This window comes from Nannobrachium achirus (genome assembly GCF_963921795.1).
Source record: "Nannobrachium achirus genome assembly, chromosome: 21".
NCBI lineage: Eukaryota > Metazoa > Chordata > Actinopteri > Myctophiformes > Myctophidae > Nannobrachium > Nannobrachium achirus.
In genome coordinates, this window is record NC_137828.1 from 4664127 (window position 1) to 4690042 (window position 25916).

The 25916-nt window shown below is 43.5% G+C and overlaps 2 protein-coding genes across 3 annotated transcripts in view; both read left to right on the top strand.

Annotated features, from left to right (window-relative positions):
- The window catches only part of dnajc13 (DnaJ heat shock protein family (Hsp40) member C13), a 162519-nt gene extending 155496 nt beyond the window's left edge, over window positions 1–7023 (top strand). For both annotated transcript variants that reach the window (XM_080752196.1, XM_080752197.1), the window contains 3 exons: window positions 135–278; window positions 2152–2251; window positions 6028–7023. In XM_080752196.1, the coding sequence (XP_080608322.1) occupies window positions 135–278; window positions 2152–2251; window positions 6028–6128 (345 nt within the window). In that variant the 3' untranslated portion in view covers window positions 6129–7023. The remainder of the gene's footprint in view (window positions 1–134; window positions 279–2151; window positions 2252–6027) is intronic.
- A 15809-nt stretch (window positions 7024–22832) lies between these two features.
- On the top strand, window positions 22833–25045 carry LOC308307225 (H-2 class II histocompatibility antigen, A-U alpha chain-like; the record flags this gene model as incomplete). Its single annotated transcript, XM_080752398.1, has 4 exons — window positions 22833–22954; window positions 23375–23614; window positions 23843–24133; window positions 24918–25045. The coding sequence occupies exons 1-4, from the start codon at window positions 22891–22893 to the stop codon at window positions 25043–25045; spliced, it is 723 nt and encodes a 240-aa protein (XP_080608524.1). The 5' UTR covers window positions 22833–22890.
- Between the last annotated feature and the right edge of the window lie 871 nt (window positions 25046–25916).

Below are 25916 nucleotides of genomic sequence, written 5' to 3' on the forward strand. Positions count from 1 at the left end.
ATACATGGGCAAGACAGACGGTTAAAACAGATGGGAGGGCGAGGACGCTTTTCACCCTTAGGCGTCTTACTGGGTATTATTAAGTACGGTAGGCTCTCAAAGTGCAGCTGATACATTGGTATTATGTCCTGTAGGCTCTCCGGGTAGAGTTGGTGCCCTACCTGCTGAAGCTGCTAGAAGGTATCGGTCTGGAGACCTTAGACAACCCCTCAGCCACCAAGGCTCAGATCGTCAAGGCCCTGAAGTCCATGACGCGCAGCCTACAGTATGGAGAACAGGTAATGTATAGAAATATTAATATAATACCAGCCTACAGTATGGAGAACAGGTACTGTATATGAATATTAATATAATACCAGCCTACAGTATGGAGAACAGGTAATGTATAGAAATATTAATATAATACCAGCCTACAGTATGGAGAACAGGTACTGTATATGAATATTAATATAATACCAGCCTACAGTATGGAGAACAGGTAATGTATAGAAATATTAATATAATACCAGCCTACAGTATGGAGAACAGGTACTGTATATGAATATTCATATAAATATGATAGCAGCCTGCAGTACGGAGAACAGGTACTGTATATGAATATTCATATAAATATGATAGCAGCCTGCAGTACGGAGAACAGGTACTGTATATGAATATTCATATAAATATGATAGCAGCCTGCAGTACGGAGAACAGGTACTGTATATGAATATTCATATAAATATGATAGCAGTCTGCAGTATGGAGAACAGGTACCGTATATGAATATTAATATAAATATGATAGCAGTCTGCTGTATGGAGAACAGGTACCGTATATGAATATTCATATAAATATGATAGCAGTCTGCAGTATGGAGAACAGGTACCGTATATGAATATTAATATAAATATGATAGCAGTCTGCTGTATGGAGAACAGGTACTGTTTATAAATATGAATATGACCCGCAGCCTGCAGTATGGAGAACAGAAAAATGAACACTGGTATGCAACAGTGTCAGATGTGATTGATGCTGTGATTGAAGACTAAAACAGGAATAAAGCTGGTTGCACACTGCTGCGTTCTTTCGTTGCGAAATGCGTTTTTCAGGGCAAGGAGAATTAGAGCGAGAGAGAGAGAGAGAGAGAGAGAGCAAGGGACCCAGTGGTCCGAAAATAAATGGTGGTCCAACTGGGATTTGTGTTTGATATCAGCTGGGATTGATCGTATAAATAAAAGCACATGATCAATAACGGTCCTTAGTTGACTTCTTTTCATTTAATTGTGTTTATGGATTTGTCCAGTGACGTGCTGGCCATTGGGAAAAGCGGGACAACTCCCGAACGGCCGGTTAATTCCCGGCCAGTCCAGGCCGGCCATTAGGAAAAAAAATAAAATAAAATGTCGGCCTTCGTTCCATTTTGGGGGCTGGGCGGCCAACAAAGTAAATCGTCACTGTCGGGCAGAAACCTCGTATCTCCAAGTTTCAAATGTATATATTTTTTTTTCGCAAAGCAAAGCGCTGCTTCATCATACAAGGCCGTTGCACAAAAGTAGTGAAAACAGCCGATCTACAAGCACCTCGTGGTGCGAGGCGTTGTGTGCTTGTAGATCGGCTGTTTTCACTAGTTTAAATAATTTTTAAAATGATAAATACAAAACAAACTGTTTTGGACATACAAGGTTTCCACCCGACAACGACGAAATATACAAAAAAAAAAAGAAAAAAATTAGGGCCTCTCCAACTCTTTTTCCCGGGCTGAATCAGGGGCCCTGCACGTCCCTGGATTTGTCTATTCTATGTAAGAATCCATGTTGTTGACCTGTGTGCGTTGCAGGTGAATGAGATCCTAGCTAAGTCCACAGTATGTTGTACAGTGGTTCGCCTGTGAATCCGTCAGCCTAGGGGGCTGTGGCCCCCCAGAGGTACCTAAGATTCTGGGACTGCTTGCTCACTAAAAAAAAGCGCCTCCCCCTGTCCGAATGGCCACACTACACGTTGAAATAAGATACAATATAGCCCAAGGGGTGCGGCTGAGAACATTTGGGGGAGTGGCTGGGAAGGTACCTATAGCCATTGATAGGGACAGAGAGGGGCCTTTTTGAAGCTCCTGCCAGAATGAACGGTAACCCACTGTATGTTAATGTTGTTGAACTATGTGCGTTGCAGGTGAATGAGATCCTAGCTAAGTCCACAGTGTGGAGTGCCTTCAAAGACCAAAAACACGACCTGTTCATCTCGGAATCGCAGACAGCAGGCTACCTGACAGGTACCCCAACTGTAACCACGCTTAAAGGGCTTTGCACACAGGACCGTTGTGTTTTTTTTTTTTTTCGTTTGCTGCATGATTAAAACGCATTGGATTTGGTGTGCAAGGCTGTGCGGAATCCACCCTGCGGATCCGAAGAGGAGTCATAAAAGGAGTCATTGAGTTTTTACCGCATGCGACAAGACGCACAAATCCAACTGGGTTCGATCGGGAAAAAAACGCACAGCCGCAGCCACCTGCCGCATGGCAAATCGGGATCCGGTGTGCATTGAGGTCATAGAGAATCATTGTTTTCTTTAAAAAATGAAATTGTCCGTTTTTTTTTTGCGTCTGTATGCAAAGCCTTTTACCGTCTCTGCAAAACCTCTCTTTACAACAAGTGTCGGCCGGCAAAGTTATCACATTCTCTCTCTCTCTGTTGTCTTTTTTGCCGACTTTGCTCGCGTCGAGTCGACGCTACCATGTCTGTTTGAGAATCTGCTGTTTGTCTGATGTAACACTACTGCCGTTTCCTGAAAATCACCTGTTTTGGCTGATTGCTCACTTTATGCTTAGCGCCTCTCTCTCTCTCTCTCTCTGTGTGTTGTTCGTACGCCCTGCAATCCTTCTCCTGTCCTAACCTCCCGTCCTCTCTCTCTCTCTCTGCCCCCCCCGCTACTCGCTACCCCCCCTCTTCCAGGTGTGTCCACCCCCTCTCTTATGGCGTCCAGTAGCCCCCTTCGAGGTGGGCTGTAGCCGGGGGGGGGGGGAGGCCCCCCCCTCCTCTCTCTCTCGCTCTCTTGCTCTGACGCAGGTAGACTGTTACCTCATAGCCCCCCCTATCATAACCCCTCTGTACTGCATGCCTGCATTCTTCCATCTCTGTCCGTTTCCATGTTTCACCTCCCGTCTGGGTCTTCTCTGGTGTTGGGGGTGAAATCATCCGGCAAGGTCTTCTGACAGGAATATGGAGGCGAGGCTTCCCCCTCCTTCTGGCGGGGTTTCCTTCTTTTTTACAGGGGTTGGTCCTTTTGGGTTGTAATCTCCTCCTTGAGCGCTCTCGGATCGTTTTTCATTTCTGTCTCTCGTAAAGCATCGAGTTGCTTGTTGTTCGCGTCGAGTAATTTGCTATTCGTGTCGAGCTGTTTGCTGATAGCATCTAGGCTAGTCTGTAGCGCATCCATGTTGAGTTCGCTAGCTTCGCGTATTAGTTTGTTCCCTTCCTTGTTGAGTTTCTCGTGTGCTCCACTTCGTCTATACAGGTTTGCGCCGCTCATTTCCCATTAGTTTGACTATTTATCTTTTCATGTTTTAAGCGCAATTTTAGTAGGTTGTCTCAGGGTGAAACAACTTACGCAACCTTCCTGTTCGCCGCCATTTTGAAAGTCCTTGGACGTTGTCCTAATCTAATACAGGCCTAGTCCCGCGTGACCAGACTGTTTACTCCCGCGATTTGCAAATGCTTCCGTCATACAGTCTGGGAGAACGGAAGTTCTGATGATAAGTATCCGGTTAAAGCCGTTAAAGACTCTATGTAGCATTCAGACATTGTGGAATTATTCCAATAGTTGTCTGGATACGCGAGACTAATACAGACCCAATGTTCCATCTCAGCACCGACCACAGTGGCTTGGCTCGCTAATCACCAGACTCCCAATCCACACCTCCCGGGTTTGTGTCCCGCTTGTGCCACTTTGGGCAGACAAAGTATTTTTGTATTTTTTGCAGATAAAGTATACTTATTGACCATGACAGAGGTGCGACATCTTAACACTTCTGCTGCCTTTGACAGTCCTCACCGTCATTTAAAGGGTTAATATCATGGTGCCGTTGACGATGCTCACCGTCACTGTTACTGTAAATACATTAAAAGTATTATTACTTATTATGCGTTGCTCTGGTCCTGCCCGCATCGGTAATGTCCGCGATTTGTTTACAACGTGCGTTGGGCGTGCACGCTAAGTGAAGCTCCTCCATAGTAAATCCATTGAGAGGCCCATAAAGAGACTTCATTTACTAAAAAAAATACATTTTGATACCAAGCTGGCATGTTTACAGTACAAACTGCACTCGGCTGGGCGCGGCCATGACACTTTTCTGGGCCCACACTGTCATGTGACTAGATGACGTAAACGTTGAAGTCAAGTGATAATCCATCTGCGCAAAAACAACCCCGCCCGGCCCTTCAGGAGGAATCGGCGCGGTACCAAGGCACCATGCATCCCTTCAAAGTAAGAGGCAGCAGACGTGTTAAGCGACCTTGAGCCACGTGAGACACTGCCGAGTGAGCTAAAGCGAGCGAGTCGCCGTTCGAGTTGTAAACCAGGGGGAAAGAATAGTAAATATTGTTGTGGGGGACTGCTTGTAGCCTGGGTGCCAGCCTGTTCGCTCCGTTCCACGATTTGTTTGGTCTCTCCGCATCACAGTCTAGAAATGAATCAGTTGACTCGTATTTCTGAACGTCCGTTGTGACGTAGGGATGTATTGGATGTTGTTCCAACGAATCAGAGTAGGGTTAGGGGAGCTACCTCCCCTTGGAGATAGGAGGCTTTCCAGACTGAGATGCGGAGAGACACCCAGGCTAGACTGCTTCTGCGACTGACTGCCTCTCAAAGGGACTACAGTGGTCTGGGCTGCTGCATAGAAGGCTTCACGCCCCCCATATTACTGTCAGAAGCCCTTGCCAGATGATTTCACCCGCCTGCTTCTTCTCTCACATCCATGCACAATGAATGATGGTGGTATCTGTGATCTGAAGGAGGAGGGTTGGATTGTATGTGAAAAGATCTTCATATGAATGTACAGTATGTACAGTACACAATCCACTTGGTGTAACCTCTCCCATCGTCCCTCTCATCAACATCCTGAATGTCAATCATCTTTAATGTCACAGTCAGACTACAGTAGAACGCTATGGATGTTGCCTTTCTTCACCAGTGCACTCACACACACACACACATGGTGTTTAGAACTTCTTGCTACTTTGTTTTGTTACCAGTCGGATACTTACTGCTCGGATCCTATATAAAAAAAATCTTCTTATCATCTTATTGTGTTTTGTATTGTCCCTGTCAAATACAACAATAAAATACAAATACATTCCATATTCAGGCCAATTTTTTAGAAGACAAATATATATTTAAATGTTTTTTCTGAGGAATGTTAACAGCCCTAGTTCCCATAGTCAGGGGATATTAATATCTGGGAATAAATTCCTTACCAAGACATTTCTTCAACAATGTGTTTGTAAAGGTGTCTAGTAACACATCTAACGAACACGTTTGAAATTCAAAATCCCTAGGGGAATGTTTGACAGCTGCTGAAAGTTGGGGTCCCATTCACTTACTATACATGATACTATACAGAAAAAGAATACCCCCCAAAAAGAATCTGCTTTAAGTTGCATGTGAGGGGTCAATCTAGGGTTTTTTCATGATTCTGAATCCATTGCAATTGCATTTGTTTTGCAAAAAAAAAAAAAAAACAATTTTTTGGGCTAAAAACGTACTCCACAAAAAAATGTTTAGTGATGACATGGACAAGTGGCTATGGCCGTTTTTAGACATTTTTTAGAGGCTAAAAACGGCCCCACGAAAAAAAATGGTTTAGTGACAACATGGACAAGTGGCTATGAACGTTTTTAGACATTTTTAGAAGCTAAAAACGGCCCCACAAAAAAAAATGGTTTAGTGATGACATGGCAAGGAATTTATTCCCAGATTTGACATTATTCAGACAATATTCCCTGACAGCCAGTCCAGTCCCAGTGACTCCCTCTCTCCCGTGGTCTTCCGTAGGTCCAGGAGTAGCAGGCTACCTGACTGCAGGCACCGGCTCTACCGTGATGTCCAGCGTCCCCCCACCCGTAGACACCGAGGTGGGAGACCTCCTGGGATGACCAGGGACCCCCCACCCGTAGACACCGAAGTGGGAGACCTCCTGGGATGACCAGGGACCCACCGGACACACAGAACACACAGAACACACATGGATGCTCAGGCCCCCCACCACCCTAACACCCACCCAACCCACCCTAACCAACCACCATACCAGGCCCCCCTGCCCCCCAGGCCCAGAAAGAACACACAGAACACACATGGATGCTCAGGCCCCCCACCACCCTAACACCCACCCACCCACCCTAACCTCCAACCACCATGCGGCCCCCCTGGCCCCCCAGAAAGGACCTCGTGACAAACACATGAGGTGGACGGACAGACAACGCAGAGAGGCAGAGCAGAGCGGTCCATCTCACTGACTATCACCAAAAATACATGATAAACATTCTTTTATGTCACGTCCCCACCAACAATCCTAAAGGACAATTTTTTTTCTTCTTTTTTTTTACAACAAGGATTCGTATTTTAGATAGTCATTAGGGAAAAGAAGAGTGTTAATGTGGTATGCATGCAAGTGGCTAAAATGTTATTTTTAGACACAATAAAGCCCATTCCCAAGATTCACCGCAATCTTTCATGGGCATATGTGACTTATGGGGGCTGGTGTAAATAGTAACAAAGAAATTACCGGCGTATTGTGTCTAAAAAGACATATTTAGCCACTTGTACGCATGATGCCCCCACCCACTGAAATCAAAATACTGAAATGGCTAAAACAATAGAAAGCAGTAAATGAAAACATTTTAACACTCATATTTTCTTTTCTCTAATTACAATCTAAAATATGAACCCTTGTTTAAATATTAAAGGAGAATTCCGGACTAGCTGTTTTCTTACCTTAACTCATTTCCTGCCCCAAGCCCCAGTTTCCCCCAGCTATTAATCAATTCGATTTGATTAAAAAACAATCTAAAATCCCCTTTTCCTTTACGAGGTGGAACCAGAACCTGAACCTATTTTTGGGGGTTCTGGTTTTGTCTCCATAGCGCACAGCCCGGTTTCAGATGAGATTCTGGGAACCTTTTTTAGGTCCTGCTCTTGATGTAGTTCTAAACTAGAGTTCTGGGAACCTATGGGCTCTTTTTTGGTGGGACCTTCCAGGTTAGTTCTGGTTATATGGAAACCTAAGCAGAACTTTGGTCCCGGAACTTAACAGGTTCTTGAAAGTTCTTGGTTCTGTAAAGTTCTGGTTCTAGTTCAGGTTCGGCCCTGTAGTGGAAAAGGGGCTTATGTAACCTAGAGACAGTGCTTCCGTTCTGGTCCCGGAACCGGAACCGGATCCGGATCTGCATTTTTTTGGGGAGGCGGGACAACACGTTTGTCTGTGGCCACTTTCTCCTGTGTTTACTTGCTTGTTAAACGCAGCTGCATTGCTAGCAGCAGTGCTAGCATGGATTAACATGGGGGTCTTTTGTAATCGCGCCCACGTTAAAAGGTAAGCAAATCACGGCAGTCAACCAAGAAAATCAGTTTTTTTCGGGGCAGTCGACGAGTTAATCTGATGTTATGACATCCCATAACGAGTGGTATTTGTGTCGCTCGAAGAAATGGCGAAATACTTTTTTTTTTTTTTTTTGAGCGATACGAATAAGCGGTTTAGCGTTCTGCTGCCACACTGTGGTGGACTCGGGGATATAAAAATAAAATGGAGAATTTTTTTTTTTTCTGGAATATCACAATATCGGATTAAGGTAAGAAAGGTCCAGGCTAGTCCAGAATGGAGGGTATGCGTAAAGTGAATCTAACGTCGTCTAATGCAATCAGGAGATTTCTGTTTGGATGTAGAAAGTCGTTTTTGCCACTCCAGTAGGCGTTCCCGCATAACTTCCGGGTATGATGATGTCACGCGCCTATACCCTCTATTCTCCTTAAACACGCCCCCTCCCCCTTTTCACTCACCCCGCCCCCCTGCCCCTCCCATCCCGACAGCACTCAAGTCTTCTCCCCCCTCCCCTCCCCCCCTTTGATTTATAACGACCACGCGTTTGTTCTTTTTGTGTTCTTTTACTCTTCTTTCTTCCAATTCTGAAAAGAGAAAAAAAAAAGTTTACTTTTGTATGGATATATTTTTTACTCTTGATTAGTTTTTTCTTTTCTTTGTTTTGTTTAGTTTTTTTTTTGGGGGGGGGGGCATTGGAAGACTGAGGATTGTTATTGTGTGTAAATGTAGAAGCCGTCTCATGTGTCGTGTTCTTAAATCCTGCGTTTCCATCTTAACCGTATTACCATAGAACTCTTCGTTAAGGGTAGAACCCTTTATTAAAGGGTACAATCCTTTATTAAGGGTAGAACCCTTTATTAAGGGGACTCGGCCAGGCATTGTGAGAATAGGACAAAGACTGTGGTTTTGGGGGGCGGTAAATTTCAATTTTATGAAATTTCAATTCATGAAATTTCAACTTAAATTTCAATTCATGAAATTTCAACTTAAATTTCAATTCATGAAATTTCAACTCAATGAAGTCGTACTGGACTGCACTATTGAACAGGAAGGACTGATGAATCAACAGCTCACAAAAAAATGCATCTTTCTACAAAGAATATACTTAAAAATATACACTTGATGATTTTCCCCCATTTCCACACGTAAACCCTTGAATCCCTTTTTTCTGGGCACGTCACGATTGGCGAACACTCGCTTAGAACAGCAGAGCTACAAGCTCACAAGGCGCCGCGTTCCGATGCGGCGTGAGCTTGTAGATCGGTCATTTTTTAACCCATTAAAACCAGGAAAGCATCTGTCATTTTAGATAGTTTTTGTTTTTGCATTGGATGTCCAAAAATATCAGATGTACAAACCTACTCGTTGAAAAATCTTGAAAGAACCTCCGGCTTTAGAAGGCATTCATAGAATCAGCTTCAGGTCTTTGGGGGGGGGGGGGGGTAAAGGAGGATACCAAGTACAGACCCCTGGGGGACCCCCGGGGGACCCCCTGGTAGGACTGTGGTCATGTGACCAGCATTTGTGCTGCATGTGTCCCATGCATCTATTCTGCATCTAGCTTTTGGCAAGACCCAAATTCAGAGTTAACATTTTTAACTCACATCTTTGCTTCTGGGGGTCCCTGGAACGCAATATATTGAAGATATGGGGGTCCGCGGACAAACATATGTCCTCTTGGGGGTCCTTGACATGAAAAGGTTTGAGAACCACTGATATATAGCAACATAAGTTTTTTCAGAAAACTGTTAGGATTTTGAACTTTACTAAAGTCTTTAAAACTTTAAAATGTCGGCAAGTCAAGGACCCCCAAAATGACATGTATTTGGCCGTGGACCCCCCCATCTCAAAATCTCTTGTTCCAGGGACCCCCATTTGGGTCTTGTTTCATGCTAGATGCTGAATAGATACACACCTACAATATGTGTCCAAATGCAACCCTTTGTTTCCGCTCGTTTCTGAAGGTGACACGAACAACAACGCTCTCCGCGCGGTGCCGTCTTCCATGCCCATATAAGGACCTCCATTAAAGGACATACTGTCTCTATTTGAAGTCCTTTTGTTCCGCCTCAACATATATATATATTTTTCTTTTCATTGTAACCCCCCCTCCCCTCCCCCCTCCCGTGCAGAAAGCACTATAATATTTATAGTTCAAATAAATAACCCAACCCTCCTTTACAACCCAACTGAGCATAGGACAGGAGGAATGACCATACTGACTGATTACGGTGAAAAATCTCATGTGAAAAAAAAGAACTTATTAGTGCAATTGTGAAATGTTCAATGTAATATGACGTATATAAACTTTCTATATCGAATGTACATTACAAAAAAAAAGAAGAAAAAAAGAAGTAAAAAAAAAAAAAGAACAACGAATAAATCAGTCGCACTTGTACATAAAATTTTAAGAATAAAAAGGGAACCCTACGGTGTTGTTCGTGTTTGTGTCTGTGTGTGTTCGTGACGAAGAAGACGGAAGTGACGGAAGATATCATTTCAGAACTGGCTGCAGGGACGTGCTGGCCATTAGGAAAAGCGGGACAACTCCCGAAAGGCTGGTTCATTCCCCGCCAGTCCAGGCCGGCCATTAAAAAAAATGGCCGGTCCACAAAGTAAATATAACTCATGTAATTGGTCACTGGCTTGTCTCTCATGATCTGAATTGGCCAATCTTTGAGTAGCAGCAGCGCTATAGAGAGAGATCTCTCTCTATAGCGCTGAGTAGCAGCAGCCCACAGAGCCATCACATTGGCCCCACTGGCTTGTCTATCATCTGAATACTGGCCCACTACTCCCTAGCTTCCTTGACTACTCCTGGATGGTCTACATACAACATCATTAGACTCTCTTTATACCAGAAAAACAATGAGACCTAAAATCATAGTAACCGTTCATCGGTTAGTATTTGGGGTCTCGCGGCGCGTCCGGAAGGCAAAAAAATCTGGTGCGTGGCAGATACAGCTATATTTCCACACTCACTCCAGAGGACCACTATATTTCCACACTCACTCCAGAGGACCACTATATTTCCACACTCACTCCAGAGGACCACTATATTTCCACACTCACTCCAGAGGACCACTATATTTCCACACTCACTCCAGAGGACCACTATATTTCCACACTCACTCCAGAGGACCACTATATTTCCACGCTCACTCCAGAGGACCACTATATTTCCACGCTCACTCCAGAGGGCCACATTACATATAGACCAATTATTTGTTTATGATAATAATTACATCTAACGATGCTTCTCCTCCATTCACGTTTGGTGAATGTAGCCTTGGCCAGGAAAACTTGATGTCTTCAGGCGGAACCCATCGATCATCGGCTGTTTCGACCCTTGAACCGCTACACCCTCCTGATGGCAGGGTCGACAGTGGTGGCCAAATCACTGCCCATCTCCTCCTCCTGGCCAAGGCTAAACTCCTCCCTCCGGCTCCATAAATGATTGTTTTTAAACCAACAAGAGGCTGGAGGTATTGGGTGGTCCCTCCTGAGGTCTTGAGGTGACACAGGTGCGTAGAGTTCTCCAGTACTGTGGGGTTAATCCTGCCTGGAGTTCTCCTTCGTCTCACCAACTCACCAACCAAGCTGTGCGCTGCACCTGTGACCCCTCTTCTCCACACTTGGTCACTTGATGTATTTTTTACCTTTTGTGTTCCTGCAGATGTTCTTGCAGTGAAACTTTACTTCCAATTCCTCCCCAGTTGATGTTGTTTAGGTGAGCCGTCTCATTAGCTGTGATTACAAACATGTATTGTGTAATCAATTCACAACAGATCCCCAAGCCTGTTGTTTTGGGGAGCGCTGCTTTCAGCTCATTCAACCTCCTCTTGTGTGTTGGCTAGTGAGGTGCACCCTAGCGAGACAGACATATACTTCATTGTGCAACGGTATTGCGTGTCAAGAGTAGCTGATAAACAAGCTCACATCACGTCGCAGCTGTGACTGTTGTGAGGTCTGCTATTCTCGGCCGTTCTCTGCGCGGGACGCGATAATGGAATCCGTAGGATACGGGGGTGAATGAATTAGAAGCCGCGGCTTGCGATTGGCTGAAGCGGAGGTGTGCTGGAGCGATGTGTACACTTGGACCGCGCGGAGGTGGCGAAAGTCAAATATTTACTATTCTGTCCCTATCGTGACTTAAGGCCTGTCCATACTTGTTCGGTTTGGTGAGTTGTGTTTTCCGACGTGCAAATTTCCGAACTCTCGTTCGGTTCAATGCTTTTCAGAAGTCGTGAGGGACATAATTTTAGGGTCGAAAAGGACCTTTTGACCGAAATTTTCGGTTTCGGTCAAAGTATGGAAAGCCCTTTAACTCGGACGGCGCTGAGTCGGCTCATGCGACCTTCGCACCGCTCGACACACGCTTAGCTCACTCGGCGGTGTCTCATGTGGATCGAGGGCGTATGAGACGGCGCGCCTCTGTCGTCATCACCGAAAACAAGCGCTCCTTCCACTTTCATCTCCTACGGATTCAGCAGGTGGAGCAGTGTCTGGAGCTCTTGTGCCTCACTCCCTCCGTTCTGAAGACGGCGAATGGTGGAGGGGTTTGAAGGAGAACTGTTTTGAATTGCTATTATTGTTTACAATCAACAGAATTGTAACCCCCCCCCCCCCCCCCCCCCCCATGGGCGTCAATTGGGTATGGTAGGGGTATGCAGCTGCCATACCCTGGGTCCAGGGGGGAAAATAAAAGTTACTTTTAAACATAAATCCATGAATGTCTCTTTGTATGGCAACATGACTGGTGCGCGTGCAAGACACCAGTCATGTTGCCATACCTTAGTTTTTTCTGAACTTTTTCTGACCCCCCTCCCCCCCCCCCCCCCCAATATTATATATTAGAGGTCTGGTCTAAATTTAGACTGAAATTAGCCTGGCTAGAATCGGTCTTTTTTTTTTTAAACCTAATCTAAAAAAAAGATAATTTGCATGGCTGATCTCCAAATATTGTACTAAACTAATTAGAATAGCCATTAATCCATATACAGTATGTTTAAATTTAGACAATATTTAGAAGTTTAAATCAAGTCTAACTCCAACTACTGCATTTAGACTTTCTGTAGACCTCTAACTCTATACCGCATTTCAACCTATATTTAGACCATGTTTAAAACATTTGAATTACTTGTAAGCTCATTGTTTATACAGTGCAATACTAATTCATGTTGTAACGATTAATTTGGTCAGAATGCATCTGTGTTATTTAACGTTTCTAATTCTTCTCCTTTATTTTAGTCGGGTTTGACACAAAAGAAAACACGAGGAAACAGCCGTGCAGTACCGAACACCAGCTGTGGGAGGCAGCAACACGCTGGCCGTTGAGTCGGCTCAGAGCCCTCACTAATATTAGAGAACAACATGTCCCATTTACTGTACTCATGTACTCATTCATTCTGACAACACGTACACACACACACCAGTTCCATGTCGTCTCCCCAAAATCCCTGCCCACTTAAAGGACAACTTTGTTTTTTTACAACAAGGGTTCATATTTTAGATTGTAATTAGAGAAAAGAAAAAGTGAGTGTTAAAATGTTTTCATTTGCTTCGTTCTATAGTTTTATCGTGTTTACCGTGTTAAAATGTGGGGCATGCGTACAAGTGGCTAAATATGTCTTTTTAGACACAATAAGCCATCAGTTTCTTTATTGCTATTTACAGTAACACCTCTAGCCCCCATAAGTCAGATCCAACCATGAAAGGTTGCGTTGTATCTTGGGAATGGGCTTATTCTGTGTAAAATGACATATTTAGCCACTTGTACGCATGCCCCCAACCACTGAAATAAGAATCTCTAAAACAATAGAAAGAAGTAAACTAAATGATTTTAATACTCATCTTTTATATTATTTAATTACAATCTAAAATATGAACCCTTGTTGTAAAAAACTAAAGTTGTCCTTTAAGCCCCAGGGGGGTCCAGGGGAAAAATCCGCCTAAAATGTATGCCCAAATTGGAACAATTGTGGACACAAAACTACAATGATTGTGGCTAATGTTGACTCACCAAATGTCAGCTAACCCCTGAAAATTCACAAATGCAGTGTAAAACATCACATTTCTCTTCACCAAATTGTCCTGCTGTGATCATTTAGCTAGGAAAAGATGATTGAATAAGACCTCCGCCTATGGAAATTTTGCCTTCTGAATAGCGAATGAGCCTCAAGACCTCAATGAAAACATAATATAGTGAATAGAGAAATTGTTCACCAAGGTGTCATCCATCGAGCTGTAATATTAGTAATGTTAAAGTATAGGGTGAAAAATTATAAAAACGAGTAACAATAAGTTGTGATAATAGTACTGTAATATGAGTAATGTATGGATGAAAAGTACAATGGCAGCTGATTACTATGCTGTAGGCCCACTGTAACAATAATCAACAAAGAAATTGTAGTTTGATTTGGTCTCTATTGATTTATTGACATTTATTGATAGCTATTCAGAGGTCAACACATTTTGCCCCCGCCGGTGGGGGCAATGGGGTTCAAGAGGTTAAGGTGAATTATGTCCCAAGACAGACAGACAGACAGGCACTACGGTGTAGGGTCAGCAACCTTTTTGAAATGAATTGCCACGTTTTTATTTTCTAGATAGTCGGTGTGCTGCATCAACATACATGTTTATGACACGCCATCAAACATCAAACATATTTTGATCGGCAGGACATTGTTAAAACGATCATTAGATCAATAATCAATGATGATCATTGTCACCTCTAACTCTATACCGCATTTCAACCTATATTTAGACCATCTTTAAAATATTTGAATTAGGCCTACTTGTAAGCTCATTGCTTGTTAATACAGTGCAATATTAATTCATGTTGTAACGATTAATTTGGTCAGAATGCATCTGTGTTATTTAACGTTTCTAATTCTTCTCCTTTATTTTAGTCGGGTTTGACACAAAAGAAAACATGAGGGAAACAGCCTGCAGTACCGAACACCAGCTGTGGGAGGCAGCAACACGCTGGTCATTGACTCTGCTTACAGCCCTCAATAATATTAGAGAACGACATGTCCCATTTATTACACACACTCATTCATTCTGACAACACAACACACACACCAGTTGTCCAGTTCCATGTCGCCCACTCTCTTAAGGTGAATTATGATCAACATACATGTTAATGACACGCCATCAAACATCAAACATATTTTGATTGGCTGTTGGGTGGCTCTGAGGTAAATTAAAGTTTGGGGACTTTCCACTGCTGAGCTCAGCAAGATCAAACCTCTGATCATGTGACACTTTAGTCATATGACACATGACACGCACAGGATGCACACACACACACACACACACACACACAGCAAACTGCAGAACAGAAACTCCCTGCTTCCTAAAACCTTATTAAACCTTCTAAACCACTGAACCAGAAATGGTCCAGAAAGTTGATTAATGGCTAACAGTTCCCTCCATGCCTTAAGTTAAACTTGGCCCTAAATGTATTTGCCATTTTTCTTTTACATTTCAAATAGTTGATCTACAAGCTCACAATGTGTTGATGTAGATCGGCTATTTTTTTTTTTTTTAATAGTTAAAAAGGGCAAAGATGTTTAGGGATAAGGGCTATGGAATGGACAGAAATATAGCCAACATTGTGTACATTGTGTGTACAGTGTGTACATTGTGTACATTGTGCGTACATTGTGTACATGGTGTGTACAGTGTGTGTACATTGTGTGTACATTGTGTTGAAACATTCTCAATGTAACATCAATGCAGTTGTAAAAGGTGCTCACATACTTTACTTAAAGGAGTAGTTCACCTCCAAAATGACTTTATCTCTATTGATTACTCACCCTATGGAGACTTGAGTTCAATACAATCATTGTGTTTTGTCACATTTTTAAGAATCAATGTCTCCATCTGGAATCAATGGGGGTAAATGTATTATAATCAAATTATTGTCATGTGAATTATTCCTTTAAGTAAAAAAGTATCAATGCTGAAATGCAGAAATACTCACAGGTAGAATGTTTTATTCTACCTGTGAGGATGGATTCTACCATGCATTTCAATGGCAGCAAACCACTCCACTCCCATTGAAATGCATGGTCAGAATCCACCCTCATTGGTAGAATGTAGTGTGACTGTGGCCTTAAAAGTTTGGAAATAAAATGTACTTGACTAAGGGCGGCTTGCACCAACACGGTTTAAGTCTTAAACTGGTTTAAATCAAGGTTTATCTGTTGCACCACTACTTAAAACTTTGATTTAAACATCAGTAAGGGATTAATTTTAAACCTGCTGTAGAGGTGGTTTAAATGCAAACATGCCATTGACATGAATGGGGGTCCCCCTCCACAGAGGGAAGCCCCACAGCCAGCCCTGCAGGCTTGCATCTGTAAACTGCAGACAGTGTTTCACAGCTGAAAACAAACATCTCATCATATTGTTGTCTTCAATACATCCTTGTAGTACTGTACATCGGCTATTTTAAATTAGCGAACATTTCAATATTTACAGGGACATTATACAGGCATTTGTTATGGAAGCTTGTGGACTTCCCAAGCAACATGGAGACGTTTTAATTTTCGAAATCGCTTCATAATTGACTCAAATGTGAATGTGATCAAAACTGTGGTCTTTTCTTGCTTCCTTTCTAGCCGCGCATCGCATCGCCGCACCGCACCGCACTGTGTAGCGTCCGAGCGTCACCACTATATTTCCACACTCACTCCAGAGGACCACTATATTTCCACACTCACTCCAGAGGGCCACTATATTTCCACACTCACTCCAGAGGGCCACTATATTTCCACACTCACTCCAGAGGGCCACTATATTTCCACACTCACTCCAGAGGGCCACTATATTTCCACACTCACTCCAGAGGACCACTATATTTCCACACTCACTCCAGAGGACCACTATATTTCCACACTCACTCCAGAGGACCACTATATTTCCACACTCACTCCAGAGGACCACTATATTTCCACACTCACTCCAGAGGACCACTATATTTCCACACTCACTCCAGAGGGCCACATTGCATATAGACCAATTATTTGTTTACGATTATAATTACATCTAACGATGCTTCTCCTCCATTCACGTTTGGTGAATGTAGCCTTGGCCAGGAAAATATGATGTCTTCAGGCGGTAACCATCGATCATCAGGTGTTTCGACCCTTGAACCGCGGCGCTACACCCTCCTGATGGCCGGGTCGGCAGTGGTGGCCAAATCACTGATGGGCAGTGATTTCTCCTCCGCAGTGATTACTCCTCCTCCTGGCCAAGGCTAAACTCCCCTCTCCTGCTCTATTAGTTTTTTCCCAACAAGAGGCTCCTCTGGGGAGGCATTGGGTGGGTCCCTCCTGAGGTCTTGAGGTGACACAGGTTCGTAGAGTTCTCCAGGACTGTGGGGTTATTCCTGCCTGGAGCGCTCCTTCGTCTCACCAACTCACCAACCAAGCTGTGCGCTGCACCTGTGACCCCTCTTCTCCACACTTGATGTTTTTTTTACCTTTTGTGTTCCTGCAGATGTTCTCGCAGTGACACTTTACTTCCAATTCCTCCCCAGTTGATGTTGTTTAGGTGAGCCGTCTCGTTAGCTGTGATTACAAACATTGAGACTGAATGCACAGGTGACCGTCTCATGTAATCAATTCCCAACAGATCCCCAAGCCTAGCCTGACACTCAGCCTGAATTGACATTTCGTTTCACTTCATTATTCAGTCTGAGGTCGCTTCCCCCAGGGCGATTGCAGGGATGGGCGTTGCCAAAAAGAGGCAGTCTTCAGCGATTGGTTCACCGACCAACACATGACATAGTGTTGTTATGTGTGCCTGGCTGGCTAGTGGCTAGCCTGTTGCTTGCTAGTGCTACTTGCTAACCAAATAAACAGTCAGAATAGGAGCACTATGAACTAGTAATCAATCACAACATAACATGCCTGCTACTGGTGTTTCATAGCGAGATCGATACGATCGCATATTACGGCGGCGGCGGCGGCGCTTGTTTACTCGGAAACGCACATGAGTTCTGGGAAACCCCCACCCACGCTGATCACAAGAGGCTGATTCACAACGCTGATTCGGCATACAGATTTTCGAACGAGCAAAGCCTCTTCAATGAGAGCAATGCTAGACCCTGAAACGCCAAAATAAAAATGTAAAGGGGTGTGGCTAGCGATTCAGGGTCTGGAACTAGGCTAGAGGACCACTACATTTCCACAATCACTCCAGAGGACCACATTGTATATACTCTAGATCAATTATTTGTTTACAAACAGTGAGACTGAATGCACAGGTGACTGTATCGTGTAATCAATTCCCAACAGATCCCCAAACCTGTTGTTTTGGGGAGCGCTGCTTTCAGTTCATTCAACCTCCTCTTGTGTGTTGGCTAGTGATGTGTGCCCTAGCGAGACAGACATATACTTCATTGCGCGATGGTATTGCGTGTCAAGAGTAGCTGATAAACAAGCTCACATCACGTCGCAGCTGTGACTGTTGTGAGGTCTGCTATTCTCGGCCGTTCTCTGCGCGGGACGCGATAATGGAATCCGTAGGATACGGGGGTGAATGAATTAGAAGCCGCGGCTTGCGATTGGCTGAAGCGGAGGTGTGCTGGAGCGATGTGTACACTTGGACCGCGCGGAGGTGGCGAAAGTCAAATATTTACTATTCTGTCCCTATCGTGACTTAAGGCCTGTCCATATTTGTTCGGTTTGGTGAGTTGTGTTTTCCGACGTGCAAATTTCCGAACTCTCGTTCGGTTCAATGCTTTTCAGAAGTCGTGAGGGACATAATTTTAGGGTCGAAAAGGACCTTTTGACCGAAATTTTCGGTTTCGGTCAAAGTATGGAAAGCCCTTTAACTCGGACGGCGCTGAGTCGGCTCATGCGACCTTCGCACCGCTCGACACAGCGACCAGCTCGCTTAGCTCACTCGGCGGTGTCTCATGTGGATCGAGGGCGTATGAGACGGCGCGCCTCTGTCGTCATCACCGAAAACAAGCGCTCCTTCCACTTTCATCTCCTACGGATTCAGCAGGTGGAGCAGTGTCTGGAGCTCTTGTGCCTCACTCCCTCCGTTCTGAAGACGGCGAATGGTGGAGGGGTTTGAAGGAGAACTGTTTTGAATTGCTATTATTGTTTACAATCAACAGAATTGTAAACCCCCCCCCCCATGGGCGTCAATTGGGTATGGTAGGGGTATGCAGCTGCCATACCCTGGGTCCAGGGGGGAAAATAAAAGTTACTTTTAAACATAAATCCATGAATGTCTCTTTGTATGGCAACATGACTGGTGCGCGTGCAAGACACCAGTCATGTTGCCATACTTTAGTTTTTTCTGAACTTTTTCTGACCCCCCTCCCCCCCCCCCCCCCCCAATATTATATATTAGAGGTCTGGTCTAAATTTAGACTGAAATTAGCCTGGCTAGAATCGGTCTTTTTTTTTTTTAAACCTAATCTAAAAAAAAAGATAATTTGCATGGCTGATCTCCAAATATTGTACTAAACTAATTAGAATAGCCATTAATCCATATACAGTATGTTTAAATTTAGACAATATTTAGAAGTTTAAATCAAGTCTAACTCCAACTACTGCATTTAGACTTTCTGTAGACCTCTAACTCTATACTGCATTTCAACCTATATTTAGACCATGTTTAAAACATTTGAATTACTTGTAAGCTCATTGTTTATACAGTGCAATACTAATTCATGTTGTAACGATTAATTTGGTCAGAATGCATCTGTGTTATTTAACGTTTCTAATTCTTCTCCTTTATTTTAGTCGGGTTTGACACAAAAGAAAACACGAGGAAACAGCCTGCAGTACCGAACACCAGCTGTGGGAGGCAGCAACACGCTGGCCGTTGAGTCGGCTCAGAGCCCTCACTAATATTAGAGAACAACATGTCCCATTTACTGTACTCATGTACTCATTCATTCTGACAACACGTACACACACACACACACACCAGTTCCATGTCGTCTCCCCAAAATCCCTGCCCACTTAAAGGACAACTTTGTTTTTTTACAACAAGGGTTCATATTTTAGATTGTAATTAGAGAAAAGAAAAAGTGAGTGTTAAAATGTTTTCATTTGCTTCGTTCTATAGTTTTATCGTGTTTACCGTGTTAAAATGTGGGGCATGCGTACAAGTGGCTAAATGTCTTTTTAGACACAATAAGCCATCAGTTTCTTTATTGCTATTTACAGTAACACCTCTAGCCCCCATAAGTAAGATCCAACCATGAAAGGTTGCGTTGTATCTTGGGAATGGGCTTGTGTAAAATGACATATTTAGCCACTTGTACGCATGCCCCCAACCACTGAAATAAGAATCTCTAAAACAATAGAAAGAAGTAAACTAAATGATTTTAATACTCATCTTTTATATTATTTAATTACAATCTAAAATATGAACCCTTGTTGTAAAAAACTAAAGTTGTCCTTTAAGCCCCAGGGGGGTCCAGGGGAAAAATCCGCCTAAAATGTATCCCCAAATTGGAACTACAATGATTGTGGCTACTCTTGACTCACCAAATGTCAGCTAACCCCTGACGATTCACAAATGCAGTGTAAAACATCACATTTCTCTTACCTAATTGTCCTGCTGTGATCATTTAGCTGGGAAAAGATGATTGATTAAGACCTCCGCCTATGGAAATTTTGCCTTCTGAATAGTGAATGAGCCTCAAGACCTCATTGAAAACATAATATAGTGAATAGAGAAATTGTTCACCAAGGTGTCATCAATCGATTGCATGAATATATTCCAAACTATGTAAACTCTACAGATGCTTTAGTGAGAGTAGTGCTGTGATATTAGTAATGTTAAAGTATAGGGTGAAAAATTATAAAAACGAGTAACAATAAGTTGTAATAATACTGTAATATGAGTAATGTATGGATGAAAAGTACAATGGCAGCTGATTACTATGCTGTAGGCCCACTGTAACAATAATCAACAATGACATTGTCGTTTGATTTGGTCTATATTGATTTATTGACATTTATTGACACCTGTTCAGAGGTCAACACCTTTTGCCCCCGCTGGTGGGTGCAATGGGGTTCAAGAGGTTAAGGTGAATTATGTCCCAAGACAGACAGACAGACAGACAGACAGGTACTACGGTGTAGTGACTGTCTTGGGGTCAGCAACCTTTTTTAAATGAAGTGCCACGTTTTTTATTTTCTAGATAGTCGGTGTGCTGCATCAACATACATGTTTATGACACGCCATCAAACATCAAACATATTTTGATTGACAGGACATTGTTATAACGATCATTAGATCAATAATCCACCCGCTCCCTCCCCAGTCAGAGTTCAGAGTTTTAATTAATGTTGCAGGATGTAATTTGCTGTAAATCAGGTGATGTGGTGTGTGTGTGTGTGTGTGTGTGTGTGTGTGTGTGTGTGTGTGTGTGTGTGTGTGTGTGTGTGTGTGTGTGTGTGTGTGTGTGTGTGTGTGTGTGTGTGTGTGTACACACTGTGTTCACAGCAGCATGTCTGCCTCTAGCGACAGGTGATGCTTATTAAAAGGAGACAGTTGATTGGCTGTTGAGTGGCTCTGAGGTAAATTAAAGTTTGGGGACTTTCCACTGCTGAGCTCAGCAAGATCAAACCTCTGATCATGTGACACTTTGGTCATATGACACATGACACGCACAGGACGCATGCACACACACACACACACACACACACACACACACACACACACACACACACACACACACACACACACACACACACACACACACTCACACACACCACACACACACACGACAGACAGACAGACAGACAGACACGCACACACACGCATGCACGCACACAGAGCAAACAGCAGAACAGAAACTCCCTGCTTCCTAAAACCTTATAAAACCTTCTTAACCACTGAAGCAGAAATGTTCCAGAAAGTTGATTAATGGCTAACAGTTCCCTCCATGCCTTAAGTTACCCCTTGTCCCTAAACTTATTTGCCATTTCTCTTTTACATTTCAAATAGTTGATCTACAAGCTCACAATGTGTTGATGTAGATCGGCTATTTGAAGTGTTTTTTTGTTTTTGTTTTTTTAAATAGTTAAAAAGAGCAAAGATGTTTAGGGATAAGGGCTATGGAATGGACAGAAATATAGCCTACATTGTGTGTACAGTGTGTTGAAACATCCTCAATGTAACATCAATGCAGTTGTAAAAGGTGCTCACATACTTTACTTAAAGGAGTAGTTCACCCCCAAAATGACTTTCTCTCTATTGATTACTCACCCTATGGAGACTTGAGTTCAATACAATCATTGTTTTTGTTGCATCTGGAATCAATAGGGGTACATTTATTATAATCAAATTATTGTCATAAGAGTGAATTATTCCTTTCAGTAAAAGTATCAATATACTGCAATGCAGAAATACTCTGTTTTATTCTACCAATGAGGGTGGATTCTACCATGCATTTGTTTCACAGCATTTCAATCTGCAATCACTCCATTCCCATTGAGATGCATGGTCAGAATCCACCCTCATTGGTAGAATTTAGTGTGACTGTGGCGTTACAGAGTGTGGAACTGAAAGTTTACTTGAGTAAAAGTACTAAAGTATTGCTATCAAAATGTACTTAAAGTACCAAAAGTAGAAATCACTCATTATGCAGAATGTCCCATTTCACAAGTTTTCAAATGTTTAAAATGTATAAAAAAAATCAAACCTTGGTTTGAAGTGAAGCGGTGAATCTGAGTATAAAATTGTCTAGAGCTACAGAATTCTGAATGAACATTTTTAATCATCCAATCATCAGCCCGGGACGGACACTACACACATATTCTGGACGTACGGGACAGATAAAACCTGTTCATTCTGGACTGAAATGACCATATATGGACATGGGGGACACACATGGGACACACATTTACGGACAGATAGAACCTGTTCATTCTGGACTGAAATGACCATATATGGACAGGGGGAGACACAAAGTCACTCCTTGGAAGCGGCTTTCACCGCTTCAAACATATATTATTTAAAATAGTACTTGTAGATCTGCTAATTTAGCTGTTTACTTTCTTTCTTTTTACCATATAACTTATAATACATTTCTCTCAAAAAGTCCTGAGTTGTCTTCCCCGGAGACAGATGACACAACGGCTAATCTTTATTCTGATTGGCTGATTTCTCCTTAAACTACAGAGCAGCCCCTCCTTTCCTCAGTGTCAGAAGACAGAGTTTCTGTTGAAGACAACATCCATTAGTTTAACTGTGTTTATTTTAATCACTTTATTTTAATCAGTTTATCTCAGTGTTTATTCAGATCAGTTGAGTTCAGATTGTCTCTGAGGATGAAGATCACAGCCTCCCTCCTCATCCTCCTCTCTGTACTTCATGTCAAAGCTTACGGAGGAGGTAAGAATCACATTTATGGTATTATGAGGTTTAATATTATAATGTTATTATATGATAGCCTATTTAATATTAAGATATTATTTTTAAATACATATTTGTTGCTACTACAGTATAGGCCAGTAACAACTTTTTTCACAAACGCACACATACGCGCACGCACGCATGCACGCACGCACGCACGCACGCACGCACACACACACACACACACACACACACACACACACACACACACACACACACACACACACACACACACACACACACACACAAACCAACTAATTTCAGTGTGAATTGTTTCAGCAGGTCTGTGTCACATGAACCTTGCACACTGCATATTCATAACCAAACATGAATGATTCATATCTGATGATGTGATGCAGTGATGTGTTTGATTTAACATCATCTTTGTTTTCCTTACAGTTCTACATGAGGATATTGGTGTCACTGGATGTTCAGACACTGAGGGAGAGGTGATGTGGGGACTGGATGGTGAGGTGTATTGGTACGCTGACCTCATCAAACAGAAGGGAGTGTCTCCTGTTCCTGACTATATAGATCCATCCAGCTACGATTATCCATCTGCTGTGGGCAAGCTGCATAACTGCAGAGCCAACCTGGCCGTCATCCGCAAGGTCTTCAACATCCCACCAGTGGAAGAAAGTAAACAAATACTATTATTAATATTATGATAACTATACTGTGTGTGTGTGTGTGTGTGTGTGTGTGTGTGTGTGTGTGTGTGTGTGTGTGTGTGTGTGTGTGTGTGTGTGTGTGTGTGTGTGTGTGTGTGTGTGTGTGTGTGTGTGTGTGTGTGTGTGTGTGCGCGCGCTGACCCTGGCTCTGCTGATGTCTGTCTCTGTGTGTATTGTGTGTATTGTGTGTCTTCAGAACCTGACACCAGGCTGTATCCCAGAGACCATGTAGAAGTGGGCGTGGCCAACACTCTCATCTGTCATGTGACCGGGTTCTATCCTGCTCCAGTGAGCATCAGCTGGACCAGGAACACCCTCAACCTGACTGATGACATCACTGATGACATCACTACCAGTGTCCCATACATGGACAAAGATGGAAACTACTACCAGTTCTCCAGACTGAAGTTCACTCCAGAGCAGGGAGACATCTACAGCTGTACGGTCAACCACCAATCACTGCCTGGACCTGAGACCTCCATGTGGGGTGAGAACTCTGTCTGATAAACTCTGTTCATAACTAAACACTGTTCATATTGATGTGATGGTCAGGGTTTTTTATGACCCATGGGTCCTGCAGTTATTAATAAGTTGACTCGTCCCAGCTCGCCCTGCACCCAGCAAGAGCCGCTGATTTTCACGTCCATGTCGCGTCTGCGGCCGGCCGTTTTTTTCCGCAGAAATCAGCGGCTGTCTCTCCCTGCACCACTGCAAACATTTTCGCAACCCGCCGCAATCTGCCGCCTAGAAATACACCTCATCTACGTCTTTCAATACGGCTTTTATTCCATCCAAAAGGTGCTGTTTAAAAGCACCTTTTAAAAAAAAAGTAGTATATCACCTTGCACGTCTTAATGAACCGTCAGAACAGACAAGAGTATTTTCATTTTGATAAATGCATGTGCAGGTATTCATAAACTCTTTGGATAAAGCCAAGTATTTAACATGCCTAGCCTTCATAACACACTAGCTGTATTTGACAGCAACAGGAAAGCAGCCAGCCAATCGAGACGGTTGGGGGCGTGGTTTGGATTACAGTGGCTATCCGGGGGCGTGGTTATCCAAAATCTTAGGTGAATCATCACATATTAACTAGAAAAGTATAGCTTCTTGGTCACCGCCAGGCCTGGTTGCCTAACATAGGAAGAATATTTAGAACAGTTAATGTGCGTTACAGTAATGTGTGTGTGTGTGTGTGTGTGTGTGTGTGTGTGTGTGTGTGTGTGTGTGTGTGTGTGTGTGTGTGTGTGTGTGTGTGTGTGTGTCTCCAGATGTGGACATTCAGCATCAGTCCAGTGTGGGTCCAGATGTGTACTGTGCAGTAGGACTGACCATCGCTGTGCTGGGGGTTGCCATGGGAACCTTCTTCCTCATCAAAGGAAACCAGTGCAACTATTAAAACTAGAAGTTCGTGGCCCACAGCTAGAGATCGCGCCCGCGCTGCAGGTGCTCACAGCTGCATTGTAGCAGTGATCCAACTGATATGGCCATATATGGAGATCTGTACTGTATCCTGTCAGTCCTTGCATACTTTCCCACATGTCCCTAGTGCCCAGTTGTCCAGGATCCCACCTCTCCAAGTGCCCATGTGCCTCTATTGCCCAGTAGTCCAAGTGCCCACCTCTCCAAGTGCCCACGTATCCCTAGTTCCCAGTTGTCCAGGTGCCCACCTCTCCAAGTGTCCCTAGTGGCCAGTTGTCCAAGTGCCCACCTGCCCACATGTCCCTAGTGCCCAGTTGTCTAGGTGCCCACCTCTCCAAGTTCTCACATGTCCCCATTGCCCAGTTGTCCAAGTGCCCACATGTCCCTATCGCCCAGGTGTGTCCGTCCGTCCGTCCGTCCATCCATCCATCCATCATCCATGGATGGATACATCCATCTATCTCATCAAAGGGTTTCCTGTTTCCCAGTGTTGCCATGTCTGCTATAAGTGACTTTGGTGTAGTGTAGTTGCTATATACCAGTATCGGGAGATAAACGACCGTCAGGTCGCATAGACAAACTTTAGAAGGCAATGGTAACCAATCAGGAGAGAATATGGGAACATGTTGAGGACATGACTGTAGAGATACTGTGTACCGCTTTGTGTGATTTTAGGGCAAAATCTTTAGGAGCAGTGTCCAAAAATGTGTTTTGCTAAAAACGTCCTGATAGTATGCATTATTTTAGGACAAATCTGTAGGAGCAGTGTGATGTGAGACGTTGTGACCTCTTAGATATGCTATTTTCAAATAGCCTATGTAAAGTGGGCTTGTTTTCATTAACTTAGT